The sequence below is a fragment of the Haliotis cracherodii genome, unplaced genomic scaffold (genome assembly GCF_022045235.1).
Source record: "Haliotis cracherodii isolate W230 unplaced genomic scaffold, xgHalCrac1.p SCAF_15, whole genome shotgun sequence".
Classification (NCBI taxonomy): Eukaryota; Metazoa; Mollusca; class Gastropoda; order Lepetellida; family Haliotidae; genus Haliotis; species Haliotis cracherodii.
Window position 1 is genome coordinate 35,034,424 of NW_027266270.1, and position 19,590 is coordinate 35,054,013.

At 39.1% G+C, this 19,590-nt stretch overlaps 1 protein-coding gene across 1 annotated transcript; it reads left to right on the forward strand.

Annotated features, from left to right (window-relative positions):
* The first annotated feature begins 4,649 nt into the window (after positions 1-4,649).
* Positions 4,650-17,708, forward strand: LOC139462097 (ankyrin repeat domain-containing protein 50-like). Its single transcript, XM_071243597.1, has 11 exons — positions 4,650-5,098; positions 6,863-6,946; positions 8,501-9,012; positions 10,160-10,184; positions 10,402-10,574; positions 12,442-12,490; positions 12,908-12,924; positions 13,561-13,588; positions 13,876-13,941; positions 14,497-14,556; positions 15,349-17,708. Exons 1-11 carry the CDS (start codon positions 4,984-4,986, stop codon positions 17,268-17,270), a joined length of 3,051 nt encoding a protein of 1,016 aa, XP_071099698.1. The 5' UTR covers positions 4,650-4,983; the 3' UTR covers positions 17,271-17,708.
* The last annotated feature ends 1,882 nt before the right edge of the window (positions 17,709-19,590 follow it).

A 19,590-nucleotide genomic window follows, 5' to 3' on the forward strand; every position in this document is an offset into this window, starting at 1 on the left:
CCTTTCAATGAAGTCGATTGCTTGTCGACCATAAATCATCGTATCCAGAGAATCCGTCAACCCAGCCATGGGTTGGGTAGTGGGGCGTGTTTTCCCCTTACATAGATGCATGACGCTAAAATGTTCACTGTTGTTATCTTGTAAAGACAAGACACTGTAGTTGTGACAACAATGCAGTATGATTTAGGGTATCACGAATCAGCTCCGAAAACGCTTTAATTGCAAATACAGTGTTTGCTGTGACGCCCTCGGTATCAGGATATATATTACGGTTTGAAAGAAAATCAAAATAATCACAAATACAATTAGACTTGGCAGAGAGTTATATTGGGATACAATATGTTTGCTGATATCAATTTAATCATATAACACTAACCATTAACACTATAAACTACCCTTGAACATAAGAGCAACTATTACGTATATGTCGTGATTCAGACTTGTAGAGAAAGTATGTACATGTACTTCAGGATATATCAAATGTTTGACTTTGTACATATAATATATTGTCATGGAGTTTTATGTTCTATTTTCTATGTTTGCTTCAAAGAGGATCTCCCACAAATTGACGTTTGATCAAACGTATCAGTACAACGTACAAGTCAAAAGTGCCTTGGCACATGCATCGGAATTTGTTTTAAAGTAGCGGAAAATCCTACTGAACCTACACGTTTTCAAGAGTTTTATTACACAATACATTATAAATAAAACATATGTCAGAGAGCCAAATGCACAGTTTTATTGTCGGGTGGACTTCAGATATAACAGTTGCCACAGTTCGAAGCCACATGCAAGGTGAGATAATGCGATTATCACATGCAAATGATATGTATAGAAATGACGACAACGAAAAACGTAAACAAACAGATAATTAACATTACGAGAGACTAAAACAGTCCCCAATACACATTTTGTTAATAGCTAAAGGCTACGACATCGATATTGTGGCTTCCCTATGGTTTAGAATTAGAATCTACAGGACCTTGAAACGTTATTAAATAAATTCGTCCAAGAAATTTAGAATGATTTAATTCATGGCTGATGAGGAATGAAAATGGCTATTTGTGGTTAAATAGAAATTCCAAATCTAAAATTTGTGGAAACTTAAGAAATAAACTTGTCTCTCTTTAAAAAAATCTCCTATTCATATTAGAAATACTAGTATTATGTTTGCATGCAGTCCACACAAATGAGTAAGATTCGAGGTAGTTGTCAGTTTTAGAGGATTTAAGAGAATATTGTGAAACATCTTTATAATCATGTTGTAGTTCTGCATGTGGAAACCTTAACTAACTTTCTTGTGTGATGTGTGTTATATGTGTGATCCGTGTTATGTTTGTGATGTGTGTTATATGTGTGATGTGTGTTATGTGTGTTATATGTGTGATGTGTGTTATATGTGTTATATGTGTGATGTGTGTTATATATGTTATGTGTGTTATATGTGTTATGTGAACATAGTTCGTGAGCCAGATATCAGAGAAAGACGCCATTTCACAAGCGTTGTCCACCAAGTCACTCACCGAGCCTGAACATATCATCGATTTGGTCACCTCTTTCAAAAAGCTTTTGAACCCACGTCCGACTTGTTTCCTTGGAAAAGCAAAAATATGGTTGTTGCAACATCCCGAATAGCAAAAGTTCAGCACATGCCTGATAAAGAACCAAAACATGACGGACCAGGTCCGTTTCTAAATCCCCTGCAATAAGAGAACAATAGAAAAAAAGTCTACAATTATGATTACTTACAAAAATTTGGTCCTGAAAAGTCAGATTTATTATAAAAGTGTTTTCATTTGTGTATACAATTTAAACACTGTCTGTTTAACACTGTGGTTTCTCTGCGATTGAGAAATATGTTGTGCGTACGTATCAAAAGTAAATATCAGCCACTGACTTGGCTAGCATGGTTAACTCGACCCTTGTTAAATCAGCGTGTGATAAGAAACCTTTCAAACTGCTTGGTTGTCTACCAGGTTGGTACACATTATGCTCCTTCTGAGTGTGACATATTTACAATTATAAGCAGGCTTTATTGAGGCCTATACTCGACGGACATGTAGGTAACCATACAGGTAGATGAGTGTATTTAAGCTCTTAAACTCGTCTTTGCTGGAATACAAAAGTAGAATGGTAACGGATATACAACACAATTGGAATTCATCAGTGAATCCATGTCAACATTTTAAACTGGGTTTTTGTAGCACAAATGCATGGCAGTTACATGTATATTATTACTCACATGTATTTGAACATCACACATGTCATCGGAAATGCACTAAATCTATTGAATGTGTGTAAGAGAAAAGTTTAAAAAATAGAAAAGCTAGACATATCAACAAAACAAATGCCAATCAGCTAATCAAATCCATGTTCATTTACTGAGATATATATCAGATGATGGTCCAGATGGTCAGTTGGTCCAGATCCTGCGCAAATCTGAGTTTCCATCTCGGGGTCTACCGTTCTTTTAACCAAGCTCGACAAGCAACCCTCATCCCCCCTGCTGCAGTGTGCATCATTATGTCCATCAGACTTCTAAACTGGTTTCAGATGGGGTTTATGCTCAACTTTGGGTCTTCACTCAGAACTTGCAAGTGTAAGGCTGTTACTTATATAGTCACCCTACGTGTCAACGGTTGACAAGATAGATCACAGTCGTGTCAAGAATTAAGACATGTATCGAATACACATTGATACATGGGTATATCAGCTTGACTTTCTTTGTTACGTATTGGAATGGGGAAGGTTAGACCAAAATAAATAATAAACATAGGAGGTGATCTCATACCATGTGAGGGCATGTATCTACAACATGTAGATCGGTGACATAGTCTCTTATCCACGAGGGGACCATAGTCAATCATTCTCTTTGATGCATTATTCTTAGATATACATGCATAACTAATGATAACCTAACGTGTACATCCAAGTCAATGATTTTTCAACAGCCGCCCACAGAGAAAAGCGTAAGACGTTCGAAGCAATAGAGAAAGACGTATATCATCAAAATTATAGCATAATGTACTGCATATATAACAAAGCGTCATCTTGAGATAACTTTTTGTTTGTTTCTCGTTGTGTGACGAGCAAAGTCTCCTGCTATTTACGAGTACGTGGGGTACTCTGCGTGCGAATGTGACGAATAAAAAAAGGATGGAGCGACATACTGTGTCTTGTTTTACCAAAGCAACTATGTCACAGAAAGATATGACAAAGAGATTCGTATGTATGCATGTTTCCTCATTGAATCAGAAATAAATAGTCCGAAAAGCTTCCGAAATACAATGTTTACAGTTTGGCGTGAAGATCTATATATGAAAATATATTTTTCATTACAGATGAAGTTTTTTCGATGAACGAGCGATTCGGGATGAATACATATCTAGCATGGTTGACTCTGGTGTGAATGGGACAACATCGGCCAAAGATTTGACAGGTAATTATAAACTGCATATAAAAAATGTATTGTTTTCAGAAAAGTACATACTTACCACCACATATCAGAATTGCAAGTCTTCAAAGGTTACCACATAAATGAAACAGTGACTTGTACGTCAGTTAGCTTCAAGTATAAACAGTTCAGTAAAAGTTATTTTCTGGTACTGATAACAAACATCAGGTACAGATATATTAATTGTGTGAAACTAACTTGAATCTATTGACGTATTTTATGGATGCTGTTTTCTGTGTCAACAACAAAATTTAGTTCCATCAAAAGATTCATTAACATCTTTATGTATTTGATTGGCATAAAATTAATCCCATATATCACAAGAACACCTGTAAATACATTGACATTCCCTTTCCAGGTTCATGTGAGAAGTGTCAGAGTGTTGAAAGGAGGTATGGGGCCATATCCTGTGCTCTGAATTTGTTTGTCATTCACACGGAACGCCCTTATATTTGTGCTGGGAAGAAATCTGGACATTTGAGAGAAAAGAAGAAGGTTATTGACAGAATAGGTAAAGTGGTGTCGGCTTTAAGGAACAGTGGAGGTGGGCATCTGTTGGTCCATATTGACGGCCAGGAATCGGAAGATAGGTGTCTGGAACAGTTTGATGAGGCAATTACAAAGAGTTTGTCGGATCTTATTGAAGATGGACAGTTGTATGTAAACATATACAGGCGACAATGGTTGTCAGAGTTGCCTTTGTCTGATTTTCAAAACGACACTGAGTTTATTTGGCTTAATGTGGAAAGTGCTCATGGAGTAGCGACTGTAGATTTCAATACGAAAATAAGAGACGACATTGCCAATGAAAATCCCCCATACGTCACAGTGGCATGTTTACTATCCACACCCAAGGCAAAGAGATCACAAAGTGCAGAAGGCCAGAGTACACAAACTGATACTGTAGGAAACAGTAGTACTGAACATATCGCAACTTTGTTCAAAAACCCACAGCAATATCACGAAAATAGGAACATAGAATACAAGGCATTAAAATCTCAGATTTTGAAAAAGATCGGGAAAAGTGACTCTAGTATCGCAGATTACATCTGGGAGGACCTGAAACTAAAGTATAATGTGACATCCATGTCAAAGGTGGAGAACGGGGGTTCATTTTATGTTGGAATTGCTGAGGAGCTGAAGAAATACACAGCAGAGTATGGAACCAAAGTGCCGCACATTGAAGGATTTCAATTGACAGTTGACCCACAGGTTGTAACTAAACTTCTACTTCAAAAACTCAAAGATACCGTTACTGTCTTAAAAGATGGGACTTTCCTTGATGCTCCAGATGACCTTATCGAGATAACCTTCCACAAGATACCCAGTGGTTACGTGTTAGAAGTTGCTGTGCGTTATTGTGAAGGACTTGTGTTTTATGACAAAGAGGGACCGAGGGCTTACGAAGTGAAAGGCAATGCAATTCGTCGAATTGATAAAGAAGAGTGGTTGCGACGTTTCAGTTTATCTATGAATAACAAAACACTGTGTTTTAAGTGTAAGCAAAGAGAGTACTGATTTCTTTCAAAATGGCAGACAGTGACTCCAGTGTGTCCAGCTCGTACAGCTCTGATGGGCCGTACCTCATGTCGTATGGGAAGACATATGACTCTGATGAACATGACGGGAATGCAGTCATTTCAGGTAATAAAAAGCAATAAGCAGCCCAATGAACAATTGGGATTTGTTGGGTTTGACCGCACTGATCATGACCACCGCCATATCATGAAAACAGACGAGGCGCTTGTACCTCTAAGAAATAAAGCATCAAGCATTTCCCTTTCAAAGTTCCAAAAGATTTTATTCACGACATTGTTCAGTCCTGACAATGGTCAATGCCCTTCCCCCCAACCCTACAACCCCCCCACCCCCCCCCCCCCCCCCACCCCCCCACCCCCACCACCACCCCCCACCACACACACACACACACACAGTGGCAGCCTTGGAACTCGCCCCCCACGGGCCACGTACGGGCCACGGGAGGAAGAAGAGGAAGAGGAGAGACATCCCCTCTCCCGAGACTACCTCCCGACCAACCACCACTGCGACAGCTGAGTGTCAGACTTCAACACCAGCACCGCCATCCCTCAATGACAGTTACGTACAGACAGCTTCGCCGGAGCCTCCCTTGCTACCAGACAGCCAGACCCAGGCCACCCCGGTCGAGGAACCCCGACGGAAAAAGGACCTCCGTGCAACTCTGATAGAGCGAGCTGACGTACTAATCAAGTACTATAAGTCCCACCTTGGCCTCCGCGCTGACCACATTGTGACCCCAACGGAACAGCTCTACGCCACCGAAAGCTCTCATGCACCACTTGTCCTGGTGCAACACCTTGGAAACGAGATGTTCGAGCATGATATCTCCAACTTCACGGACCTATCACATTTCCTCGTAGATTGCGACACCAAGACCAAAAAGCACTTTGTCGCCAGCACCGCCGCCCTCCTTAAGAGTCTCTTCAAATCCACAAACCCCAGGGAAGAGGATATTGCCAAGAGACTCCTTGCAGGATAACGCCGTTATATCTTCCAGCAACCACACACGCTCGCCTCCTGACCCCGTGCCTTCCACCGCTTGACCCCACCCCCTCCAACCCAAGCCCGATATTTCCATATTATTACATACTTTTTTATCACCCATTCCCACCCAGCCAAACCCCATCCCCATAGCTTTTTTAAATTAAGTACTGTAAACTTTTACAATTTTTGGGGTTGCACTTCTTTACATATTCTTTAGGCTTATTTCCCCCAATAGTAAAAGTGCAACCCCGTGTGCGACGCTATAGTGTAATTTATTACACGCGGAAAGCGCACGTTAAATCTTCAAGGACCTATCTACCTGCCATGCTGGAGGCCTTGATTATGTTGAGGATCTCTTAACCTCGAAGCGAAATGTTTTGCCAATTATCTCATAAATCCACCAAGAACTGAAACCTTTATAAGACTGACTTTGTCAACCAACAATATCCTTGTTATTAAATATTTGATTACATGTCTTTGTCAAGTACTAGATATTTGAAACAAAACATCTACCCTTGTAACATAAAGTATGAAATGCTCCAGCTGTTTATTCAGTATGTACATTTAAAAAAAAATCATTTTGTTTGTATTATAGTATCTGTAGGGTATCGCTTTTCCTATCACCTTTCTACTTACCCCAAATATTTGATTTGATTTATGATTTATTTGATTTAATTTATGATTTATTTGAATTGATTGAGGATTTCAATACATATTATTTAATAACTATGATACACAGTTACAGTAAAATAATAAATAAGTTATTGGTAAAAACAAAGTGACCTAAGATTCTATAGTTATCAGGTAATTATATACATATATGTTTCTCTCATCCTCAATTATAAATAATTCGTAAGCCATAGGTTTTTTGGGTTTTCATTTCAGAGCATGCATTCCCATCAAGCGTATTATCACTGTCTGAACAACATGATATGCTACGTACATTGCACGAAGAATCAGAAAAGCCGTGTGAGTAATTCCTTTACTATTCTATCTCATAACAATAATTGTACTTGTCATATTAATAATAAAAGCCGCTGCTTATATACTGAACAACAAAAGTTCCTGTGACATTGAATACGATTTAATGCAAAGATAAAAGACTCCTTTTGTAAGTGTTCAAATGGTTTAATTTGCCATACTGACTTCAGAAAATGCGTGATTTCATAAAAAAACATGAACATGCCAAAATGTCAATTTACAAATCAATAGCGTGTGTGTCCACCTCTGGTTGCGATGCAAGTAACTTATCTTCGTCTCATGGAATGGACCTGGCGTTCTGTGGGATATCTGTCCATATCTGCTGGAGCATGTTTCGAAGTTCCTGGAGTGTCTGTGTAACACGTGGTTGACGTCGAAGGTGCCGATCCATCTCATCCCACATGTGCTCGATTGGTGAGAGATCAGGGGAGCGAGCCGGCCAAGGGATGACATTCACGTTGTTTTGTTGAAGTGAATCCTGAACAAGTCGAACAATATGAGGCCGGGCGTTGTCGTGTTGAAAGGTAATGCCTGCGCCATGACTACGCAAAAACGATAGAACAACAGGGCCGATGATCTCGTCCATTGAGATTTCCCTCTACAACTATCAAACGGGTCCTCTGTCTTGCAATCCTCTTGTAATCCCACCCCATACCATAACGCTGCCGCCAACGAACCGATCTTCTTCCATGACACAATGATTGATGTAACGTCGGTTCACCCGAATCCGTCCATCGTTGTTGCTGAGGTGAAAACGAGACTCATCAGTGAGTAGAACTTGTCCCCACTGCATGGCCGTCCAGCGTAGACGCTGTGTGCACCACTGTAGACGTGCTTGACAGTGGTTTCCTGTCAAATTAGGACGTCTGGCGGGTCACTCTGAAGCGGCGACGTATGGTTTGTGAAGATATTGGTCGAAGGCCATGGATGCCTCTTGCTGTCACTGTTGCTGGCTGGAATCAATTTCGTAGGTGTGTTGTTCGAATCCAGTTGTCTTGTCGATTATTGGTTACGCGTGGCCTGCCACTCCGAGGATGGTCTCTGACTCCATTCGTCTGTTGCCAACGTTGCCATAAACACCAAATGGTGTTTCTGTGGACGTTAAATTGTCATGCAACATCACGTTGATGCGATCCTGCTTCAAGCATACCAATGGCTCACAGACGTTCATTTTGGGACAGGCGTGGCATTTCGTAATGTTGAATAATTGCGTAATTTTGTTGTTTTTCTGAGTAGTTGTTGTCAGCACGATGCTAAACAATGCATATGGACTCCCGTTAACGCACATGTTTTTATACCCATTCTTTTGCATGGAATGCATGCTTTTCTGTAGCAGTTGCGTTTTTGTGACTTGATTCCATACATGTACTACAATATTGAAAACCAAACATTACTTGTTTGAAAAATACACTAAAATGTTGTTGTCACAGGAACTTTTGTTGTTGAGTATATTTGTGCTTCATTACAAAACAAGATTCAAACACACATGGATACTTGAAGTTATGGGACAACTAAACGGTCCTTGTTTTGCGTGTTTTTCAGCCTTTTGGATCTTTCCTCAAAATTTAAGAAAGCACCTGTCAGACAAGTTTCCTCTGATAAAAAGAAGGCTGGAGGAACTGCTTCAACAAGACTGTGCCATCATCATAGCGGGTCGTAGTTTACTGAACCTGACAGAAGCATGCTGGCAGGGCCGAGTGCCAATGAGTGTCATTTGTGATGTGTGTGTCTTCTCCCCTGCACACCCTCTCATGATCCTCACCTTTACAACAAGCAGACCCGAGACAGCTGTCAGACACAACTCATACTTGGCCAGGTCAATCATAAGAGCTATTGAAGGCGAAACGCAGCTGAATTTCAATGTCTTTCATGGCGTTTTGGATGAGAATGTGTGTCAGGCACGTGAGACATTCCTTGAAACAATAAACCATTTTGAGAAAATCTCCCACGTTTTGGGCTCTCTATCTTCTCCAACTCATGACATGTACAGAGTACTGAAAGCCTTTCTGAAAGTTCTACATGATAACCAGCTACAACGACAAAGTAACAGAGAGGTAACTGCTGTTTGTGTTCAAATGACAAATGTATTATTTAACAGGAAACATCAATACCTAATCCCATGGAGCTAAAAGTTTAATAACATTCAAGATGGTCTCAAGTATAGCTATTACATTTTTTGATGAAAATCTCACAACTAAGAGTTAAAAAAGCACAGTGGTTAAGACCAGTGGGGAAGGCTATGACTAGAAAAGTGAATAGTTTACCACTTTGAATAGTGAGTTGTGTTAACGCCGCTTTGAACGGTATTCCAGTAATATCACGTCGTGTCACCTCAGTGTGCAGGTCTCAGGCGTTTTCCACTTTGATGAAACCCATGAGCATGGATAAGGTGCTGACAAACTCAGAAATGTAATCGGCACGAACCTGCAGTAAAACCCACGATCAAAGATTTCTGATGTTCCTAAGGGACGCAGCTCAACTCGGCGAATTGCGGCGCCTAAGGAGACTATGTAACCCACCGCGACTAGCGGGATATGGTGGTCAGGCTTACTTGGTTTATCCATGTCATCGTATCCCAATTGCGTGGATCGATGCTCGTGATGTCAATCTCTGGATTGTCTGGCCCAGACTCGATTATTTACAGACCGCCGCCATATAGATGGAATATTGCTGAAAGCGGATTTAAAGAACAAACAAAACAAAAAATCTTGCATTTGAACCCATTATCATAGGTTTTTGCCATGCCAAAGGAACGCAATTTTGCAAAGCAAATTGAGGTAGTGATGTGAAGCTATGAACAATCCTTTCCTTGTGTTATCATCAGTTGCCATTGTAATAATTCTTCAATATCATCGCATACTATATATTAAAACATTGTAGTCCAATGGCAATTGCATAAAAACAACCCCACTCATAGAAATCGGTAACTTATATTTATGATTTACTTCTAAATCAACTACAGAATAACGTCTTTTAATCAAACTCCATTACCTATATATTTTAAGATAGCATGTAGCATGACAGTAGCTTTATTGTTTTGGTACATTGCTGATGAGAACTGTAGCCTAATATTTTCGTGCAGATAACTTGACGTGTTGTCGATGGTTCGAGGACTTGGATTCTACAAGATTTCACTTTTTCTACAGAGCCATCGCCATTTAAGAAATAATCACAATTTTTTTTATTTTTATATCTTCCCAGAACAAAGAACAAGACAACGAGACAGGTTTGCACACCAATAAGTACCAGCAAGATGCAAAGTCGGTCAAACCACTTGTTATATACATCCACTTAGTACGTTTTGCAAAGTCGTAACACTTGACTAATAAACACTCTGGCAGGAGTAAATATGGGTTATTGAAGTTTAAATATTTACAAATATCATTAAAAACAGCACTTAATAACAGGACGCTTTTTCTTATAACATTTCCATGTTGCAACAGAAAGGACTACAACGCAGGAGGCTTCTTCTCAAATGATGGCTCCTGAAGACGATACGGGAGAAAACAGTCATGTATCAACTCTTCCTGAACGTCCAGATGACCAGTCGCCATGTCTAGAGGCATCTGCTACTAGTGCGAACGACAATGGACATGTACCTATTCAAAGACGAGAGGTATGCATGTATTTGTGTATTGGTTTAAGCCTGCTCATGAAGAGAGTTATGAAGGCCAAATACATTGCTTGCTTACTTTCGTGACAACTGTACATGTGTTTTATATTAATATGTATTTAGTATTATATATGTTGGACTTCCATTTTTTTAAACCTTGGTGGCTGAGTGGGTTAGGTCACTGATTTTGTGTTTGTGATGCTGATTAGGCAAATCGGTGTTGAATCCACACAAAAACGTTCTAGAATTACTTTACAAAGAAAGTGTTCCCGGATATAACGTGTGTGAATACTTGTCTTGACTTATTTAATTGAGCAATATGTTTAATGTTACATGGGGCGAATACACTCTGTGTGTGTTTTTAACATGTCATTGCCTATTTTGTCATTAATGAGCATTAGTGTACAAGCACTGATAGGTCTGTTTGGGTTACTTGCAACTAATGCTTCGGTCATGACACAGTGACGGCAGTCCTTATATCCCTCTGTCGGTAACACTCATATTCAAGATCAAATTCTTTGTATTCTTCAGCTTGCAAAACAGAGATCGTCCTTAATGTTGGGTTAGGCATGGCTATGTTTCGTTAGTCGCCGCCATTCGCTGTGCAGGGACGTGTGTGTAACTTAGTAGGTGGTTCTGATCCCAGATTCACTCTCAGTTTGATTCTTGGTGTGTCAGCACCGTACCGTTGTTCATGGGTTTCACTGAAGTGGTAATCGTCTGAGACCTACAACACTTCAAGCTTTCATCCCACAACATATTGACAAAACTGAAAAACAACGTTTAAAATCAAGTCACTCACATTTATGTGTGTGTTCCAATGTCTCTCTCAGATATACATCTATGTGGGTACATTTAAATATTTTGTGTGGCCAGTGGAATTTCTGCAATCTGATTGGCCGAATTGGTCAATTTTGTGTTCTTCCAGTGAATGTAAAAAAAGTAAGTCGGGCTCCCAATATGATGTCAGGGAATTCAGATGCAAGGTGATGGTTACTTTGACACCTTCTTCCTGGGCCAATGTGCACAAAATGATCTTTCAGCTACAATTATTGTAAATCCATAACTTTGCAAACCACAATCGAAATTTACAATTGGTGTGGTCAAACTTTGAGTAATCCCTTAACATACTTAACAGAATGGCGCGCAATACTGGGTCTAATTGCAATAAATCCGCTTGTGAGAGTCATATCAATGCTTGGCAAAACATGTAGAACGCATCACAGATATAAGAAAATCGCGATAACAATCCACATTAATATCTTGTCGATGATCTAAAATTTCGTGTCCATCCGTGTCTATGCAGACATAATTATGAAAGATTCTCGCATCTTTCCTTGATCTCTTTGATTTTTTTAGCTGCTACTCTGCGTTGATTTGCTTCTGACTTTGGATGTGTGTTAAAACATTCGTCTCCTAATTCATGTCACGCCACAAAATGTATTCCCCTGCATGGAATGTTTTTCCAATTTTCTCCTCTATGCATCTGTTTCTTGTCATTAAACTAACAGTGACAAGATATGCTGTTGATTTAACTTTACCAATAAGTATTGCCTGTGTATTGTTCAATGAAAAACTACACAGTCGATCATTATATGGTCATATTCTGCGTCAATTAACATTCGAGCCATATCGCGATGGGAAACAGTAAAATGTAGAGATGTAAAATGTATATATTGGTACAGAATTTGGATGGCTTATGTATGGTAATAACAAATTCTTGTCTCGGTGCCATATATCGGTACACTATCCACATAGATGTATATAACTTCAACCTCTCTACTACTGGGACTTGCACGTGTATTGTTACTTACACTTAAACTTAGACTTTTGTTGAACCAGTTCCATAAAACGATCACTTACACTTCAGTATGACGATCTTCTGAAGAGAATCGAGCAGCTGGAGCAAAGACAAGAAGGTAAGCTTCAGGTTATCCATCATATTTAGGGGCTTTGCTGAAGTATAAATCTTTTAGTGAATGAGTATTGTTTTACGCAGCGTTTAGCAATATTCCAGCAATATATGGCGACTGGGGACACCAGAGTGAGTGAATGAGTGAGTATGGTTTTACGCCGCTTTTAGCAATATTTCAGCAATACCACGGCGAGGGACACCAGAAATGGGCTTCACACATGGTACCCATGTGGGGAATCGAACCCGAGCGAACGCTTTAACCACCGCCCTTATAACTTTTTTTAACAAAACATCGTTCATTAACAGTTGATATGTCATTCAACATCTGCTTTCTTGAGTTTATATATATATATATATATATATATATATATATATATATATATATATATATATATTGTTACTGATGTGGTTTCATTTACAGACATCCTGCAAGAAAAGGTAAACAATTCATACATTTCTTTCTTGTCTTTGTGAAAAAAAGTGATTTGTTCTGAAGTAGTAACATCATTTAATGTATACATGTTTGGCTTCTCACACTCATATCATCCATATTACAACTAATGTCGAGGAATATTCCCGCAGCTCGAGACCTTGGTGCCTATATTTCACAACTTTTGAGACAATCAAGCATACTCTTTCTACCGAGATTTCAAAGAGCGTCATCCAACTCAGAAGTTGTTTGATCAAGGTTACAGCATTCAAGGCCTCAGTAAAGCTTCCAAACAGTTTTATGGAAGATATGTGGAGGAGATTTCAAAAGTTGACGCATCATTGACTGAATGATGTCAAATTCAATTCTCTATTTTAACTTGTACCATGTATTCCCGTGTTTTATTCAGATGAACAATTGACTCTGCCTTTGCATGTGTTTGAGACGGATGCCACCGGTGGTGCAGGATACACTCACATTTTCCCGAACACCTGGTATCATCACTATTTGAAAATGATTAATTAACAAATGTTCATGATATAGTTGGAATCGTACAATCGACTCCGTTTTGGGCTGAGATTTTTTTTGAATATGGAAATGCTTTTGTTGCTTATATTTATAGTCCGTTGTACTTCTTTATACAGGAAATGCTGCATCAAGATTACTTGACGGGTGGGTAGACATACATATTTTTGATTGGTTACATATTACCATCCCCAAATAAGTCAGAACACATGTAAACAAAAACAGACAAAAAAGAATTTAAACAAATAAAAAAGTGACCGTGTCAGAATTGAACCCTTGTAATGAGTGAGCACCTTGACCTACGACTGTTTGTTGACAAGAGTATGTTTACATTATTATTTCCCCTTTGTGCACAGTGCACTGATTAATAATATCAATAACTCATAACTCATCACTGACACGTAATACTTACCTTGAAATATTTTGTTTTTCAGATGTACGCCTGTCTCTCTTGATGAGAGTCAGATCCTCCTCATTCTCAAAGTCTGATTCTGGATTCTGTAAGTAATCCAAAGGTCCAAACGTTGATAGAGTAGCCTGCCATGTTGAATCTCTCAGCCGAGAAGAAAACACTAATCCATCTGAGGCTCGACTAACATGTCGAACTAAATCTTCCTACAGTAATACCGTTTGCTCTATAAGATTGAAAACAGAAGGTATCAATGGAAACTGTCAATAGAATCGTATATTCACATTTCGATATATCATCGGACAAGAGGATGATAACATATTGACTCATAACGGAATTCATGATATATGTGGGTGTGTTTGCCGTTAAGATAATGCCAAAGTCATTTATGGATTTATTCATAATACAGGATAATTACCGCCCCAATACATACGGATGTTAACCTCGGTACAGGAACAAAGGTTTTATTTCCACATAACTATCAGTTCAACGTACTTTAGAATACAGCAATGGTGTATGGTTGTATTAACTTCTGTAATAACCTGATTGACCAAATGACAGCTGCTGTCGTTCTATATAGCTGAGACTTGATTACTGTATTTGACCTTCTAACTAATGTTTATGACAGTTTTACATTTTCTTTAAGCAACATCTACTTTAACGAGCGACAAGGGCAGAATAGCAGATGCCGAAAAAGGGGATAAACGTGAGTTCAGTTTGAGTTTATAAATGAAAACAAACCCTGAAAATACATATCAGCTTTCAGTCTATCTCGAGGGATGAGGCCTCTTAACGTTGCCTTCACATGTTTTGTATATGTATTGCCAGCCTGAAAGCACGTTGTGGGTTGTGAACTATTGCTGAAAATTCCTAAACATTTCACAAATTAAGGGTAATAATTGTTTATATATTTTCGACACAGAATACCCTATCTGTCCACTGCTCTCCCTCAAAGGACAAACAACTAAAACTGGTGATACTTACATTGTTTAACAAGTGGGATGTTTCCTTAATAAGATACTACAATCTCACTGTGTACACATTTGTGAGAAATGCATTTTTTGTTTTACCTAAGGGCGACAATGCGACGACGAGACATTTTATTCAAGGTCAAAATATATGGCATTGTCGCCCCATCGAAAATGACTGAAAGAAGCGTAAATATTTGCGACATTATCGCGTTGTCGCGCATTTTAACGCCTTATTTTACACATTTATGATGGGGCGACAATGCGACATATTCTGTTGTCAATCTCTTAGTAATCCAATATTTTAAAGAATATTGTTATATGAATATGTATCGTAAATATCCCCTTTAAACGTTTACCATGACTATATGTAACTGGACACCACAAAACCAAACCATACAGATAGAAATAGAAGGGATCAACTGTTTTGCTAAGTTTCACTTAAACGTTTGCGGAGAGATTCCTGAAAAGGCGCTGCTGATGTATTCGTTTATATTACACAATATTATTGTCAAAAATTGTTAATATAGATGATCGGTGTGACGCTCAAGGTGAACACCTACCTCAGCTGACAAGAAAAGAAATAGATGGAGGCGACCTAGAGTTGGTCAAGTTCAACCGAGAGGCTTCTCTACATGAGGCGTGTCAGGAGGGCAACCTGGATGCCGTGACGCTCATCGTGTCCGGGGGACTGGCATATATCAACTGTAGAGGCAGGCAGGGGAGAACTCCAGTCATGGTGGCAGCAACGGCAGGGCACCTGTCAGTAGTTAACTTCTTGATCAGGCAAGGCTGTGGTATCTTAGAGGTTGACGACAATAATGACACTGTCCTCCATGTTGCCTGTATGAGTGGAAATGTGGATGTTGTTAAATGTATTCTGTCAAATAATACTATCAACATGGAGAAGAGAGGGCGATATGGCTGGACAGCAATAGTCACATCTGGGTATTATGGCTCGAAAAATGTTTTTGACTTCCTCATTAGAAAAGGGTGTGATCTGTCAGTAGTGGATGGGAATGGGAACAACATCCTTCACGTGACATGTCTTGGTGGCAATGTCAACATCTGCAAGTACCTCCTCTCAAAAGACATAGTTGGAATAGAGAGTAGAGGACAATACAACAGAACACCCGTGATGACAGCAGTTAGCAAAGGTCACAGAGAACTGTTTGACTTCCTTGTGAGTAAAGGGTGTGATCTGTCAGTAGTGGATGGGAATGGAGACGACATCCTTCACGTGACATGTATTGGTGGCAATGTCGACATCTGCAAGTACCTCCTCTCAAAAGACATAGTTGGCATAGAGAGTAGAGGACAATACAACAGAACACCCGTGATGACAGCAGCAAACCAGGGTCACAGAGAACTGTTTGAGTTCCTTGTGAGTAAAGGGTGTGATCTGTCAGTAGTGGATGGGAATGGAGACGACATCCTTCACGTGACATGTCTTGGCGGCAATGTCGACATCTGCAAATACCTCCTCTCACAAGACGTAGTTGGAATAGAGAGTAGAGGACGATACAACAGAACACCCGTGATGACAGCAGCTAGCACTGGTCACAGAGAACTGTTTGAGTTCCTTGTGAGTAAAGGGTGTGATCTGTCAGTAGTGGATGGGAATGGGAACAACATTCTTCACGTGACGTGTATTGGTGGCAATGTCGGCATCTGTAAGTACCTCCTCTCAAAAGACATAGTTGGAATAGAGAGTAGAGGACAATACAACATGACACCCGTGATGATGGCAGTAAACCAGGGTAACAGAGAACTGTTTGACTTCCTTGTGAGTAAAGGGTGTGATCTGTCAGTAGTGGATGGGAATGGGAACAACATTCTTCACGTGACATGTATTGGTGGCAATGTCGACATCTGCAAATACCTCCTCTCAAAAGACATAGTTGGCATAGAGAGTAGAGGACAATACAACAGAACGCCCGTGATGACAGCAGCTATCAAGGGTCACAAAGAACTGTTTGACTTCCTTGTGAGTAAAGGGTGTGATCTGTCAGTAGTGGATGGGAATGGAGACGACATCCTTCACGTGACATGTCTTGGTGGCAATGTCGAAATCTGCAAGTACCTCCTCTCAAAAGACATAGTTGGCATAGAGAGTAGAGGACAATACAACAGAACACCCGTGATGACAGCAGCTAGCAAGGGTTACAGAGAACTGTTTGAGGTCCTTGTGAGTAAAGGGTGTGATCTGTCGGTAGTGGATGGGAATGGGAACAACATCCTTCACGTGACATGTCTTGGTGGCAATCCCAAAATCTGCAAGTACCTCGTCACAAGAGGGATAACTGATGAGATGTGTAAAAAGAACAAACGTGGTGAAAAACCACTGCAATTGGCAGAATCACGTGGCCACAAAGATGTTGTTGGCATTCTGAAATGCGTTCCAAAACTAGGGGTGATGCGTAGCTTTTTCAGCAGAAAGAAAACGCAGTAGATGTATGAATATTGGAATGGTCAATACGCTGCATGGCATACATATATGTACTTGAACATGTTTTCTTACTGGCCAATAGTGGCATCACTTGTTAAACAAATACTGTGAGGTGTGTTTTGAAAGTATTACGCAAAATAACGTCCGTTAGAAGTGTATATTGGGGGACTGGTGCCCGACTAGAAAAGTGTTCAAGATTTGTCACACAGTTAAAGACATGTGACTGACGTTAAAACCCTCTAGCCGATAGCAATATACATAAATGAGATAAACAGTATGAATTTTCCTTGTAACTGTCCTTAAATGTATACAGCTGTTGCCTGGGCCTGTTTTTGGTTATTATCACGTTTGTCTAGTCATGACCTCAAAGGATCATGCGACAATACTATTTTCAGGGGTGGACGGGTGCCATGGGTGGCTCAGTCGTCTAAAGCGCTCAAATCGCTGTGAATAGTTGCGTCCCTTGGACTCTGTACTTGAGTTCGAATCCCTGTTCGCCCCAATTATGTTTCTAGATTTCTCCGCACTATACCCGTGCTCGTGGGTTTCCACAAAGTGGTAAACGCCCCAAACCTGCATCATGTCGGGTTTCCCTTCCACACTGACACGCCGTGATATAACTGGAACACTGTTCAAAGCGCGTATAAACCCACTTCACTTACTCACTATTTTCAGTGACAATGTGTACATTGCCTTTAAAGGGTATGAAACAATCTTACAACAAACCTAACACATTTAATAAAAGAGTATTTGGAAAATCCCATTAATGCACATACTTATCTTGAATATCGATGCTGTAAATATACTCTAAAATTTGTCTTCCTTTAAAATATCCAATGCATATTGTTCTATTGCTGGAGTCAGTTGAAGACATGATAAACGTTGATATCAGACAGACATTTTCAAAATGATACGAGTTAAAACTTTAATTATTACATTCTGTATCAATACTAAGTTCCCCTTATATGAACAACAGAGTTTTGAAATTAATCATTTGCTTTTGATCAACAATTAAAGATAAACAATATTTCAAAAAGTCTGATTAAGGCAATAAAGTTATGTCAATCTGACAGTTGTATTGTAAATATGATCACACTTTCTATTCAGGTTAATTGTGTGTCGTATATAAACCGTTCATATTATGGTTGTTGATAGCTTCTTACTGTTATCTTAATATTTTGTGTATCGTTTCCAATGTTATTTCTGTATTTTGTGTAGTTATAAACTACTCTGGGATACATTACATGTCAAGATTTATCATTATCACTGGCTATCATTGGAATCCTCTGAGAATAACGTTATGTTTTAATAGCAGTTGATGATCACTCTGTCAAAATAGAACTGGCACATGACATTAAATCATGCAAGGACTTCTATTTCACCAAATCGCACGAATGGTGCATCATTATATATTGTTTTCACTAGTTTTACCCAGATCATCATGCTCTTCGAATGTTAGTTTTGTTCCAGGAGATATATCCACCCTAACAAATACACATGCCTTCATATATTTTATATTTTCTCTCGTTCACAAATTATTGTGGTGAAATATGGTCATGGTTTTGTACTCATGTGGTCCCTTCCTTGCTAAAGTACTCACGGAAATGAAAAAAACGCAAATGCAGTTAATATACAAAATATATAAATAATCAAACAACTCAATTAGTACTAATTGGGCCTTGGCACAAATACAGCGTATCAAAGGTTTTTATGTCTTTTTACACGTAAAAGTGTGTAAAAAATATGAACAAAACAGACTATTGTGAAACTGAGCATAACCAGGTGTCAGTAGATCAAGGTGAGTGTCCATGACCTATGACACCTTGACGACAGGTGAAAACAGGTGCTTGAAACCCACGTGCATGTAATTTGTCAGTGGTTAGTGATTTGTGAGTGGCATTGTGGGATAGTGAATCATCGTCAAAATATCAGAACTTAAAAGTAACATATTCCCTTCTCAAACAACAATTTACATGTCATTATTATCATGTACATAAACATAGCTTTTATTTTTTATTATTTGCATAATGCCTATAGCCTGTTTCTGACATGTCAATTTGGACAAAGTTTTATTTTTGAATGTTGAAAGTGCCTACAAATTACCTCCTGTTAAGTACATTTTGTATTGAGCACTGAGATAAAACTAGCAGATCCAGACTAGTACTTTTCCAGTTGTTTTGTTATTTCGTATTTACATCTACGTAATGCTTTGTGTCGATTATTAAATCCAGCAAAACAGTTTTTTTTCCATTTCCATGAGTACTTTAATATGATTTTTTATGTATATTGATCAGTATTTCTGAAAAATTCAAAACACGAGAAT

What these genes read in the sequence shown, in the direction of transcription:
- LOC139462097 (XM_071243597.1), top strand. Translation starts at nt 4,984, where the DNA reads ATGGCAGACAGTGACTCCAGTGTGTCCAGCTCGTACAGCTCTGATGGG. An exon ending in AACGACAAAGTAACAGAGAG is followed by an intron (nt 9,013 to 10,159) that starts GTAACTGCTGTT and finishes ATATCTTCCCAG; the next exon opens with AACAAAGAACAAGACAACGA. An exon ending in GCATCAAGATTACTTGACGG is followed by an intron (nt 13,589 to 13,875) that starts GTGGGTAGACAT and finishes TTTGTTTTTCAG; the next exon opens with ATGTACGCCTGTCTCTCTTG.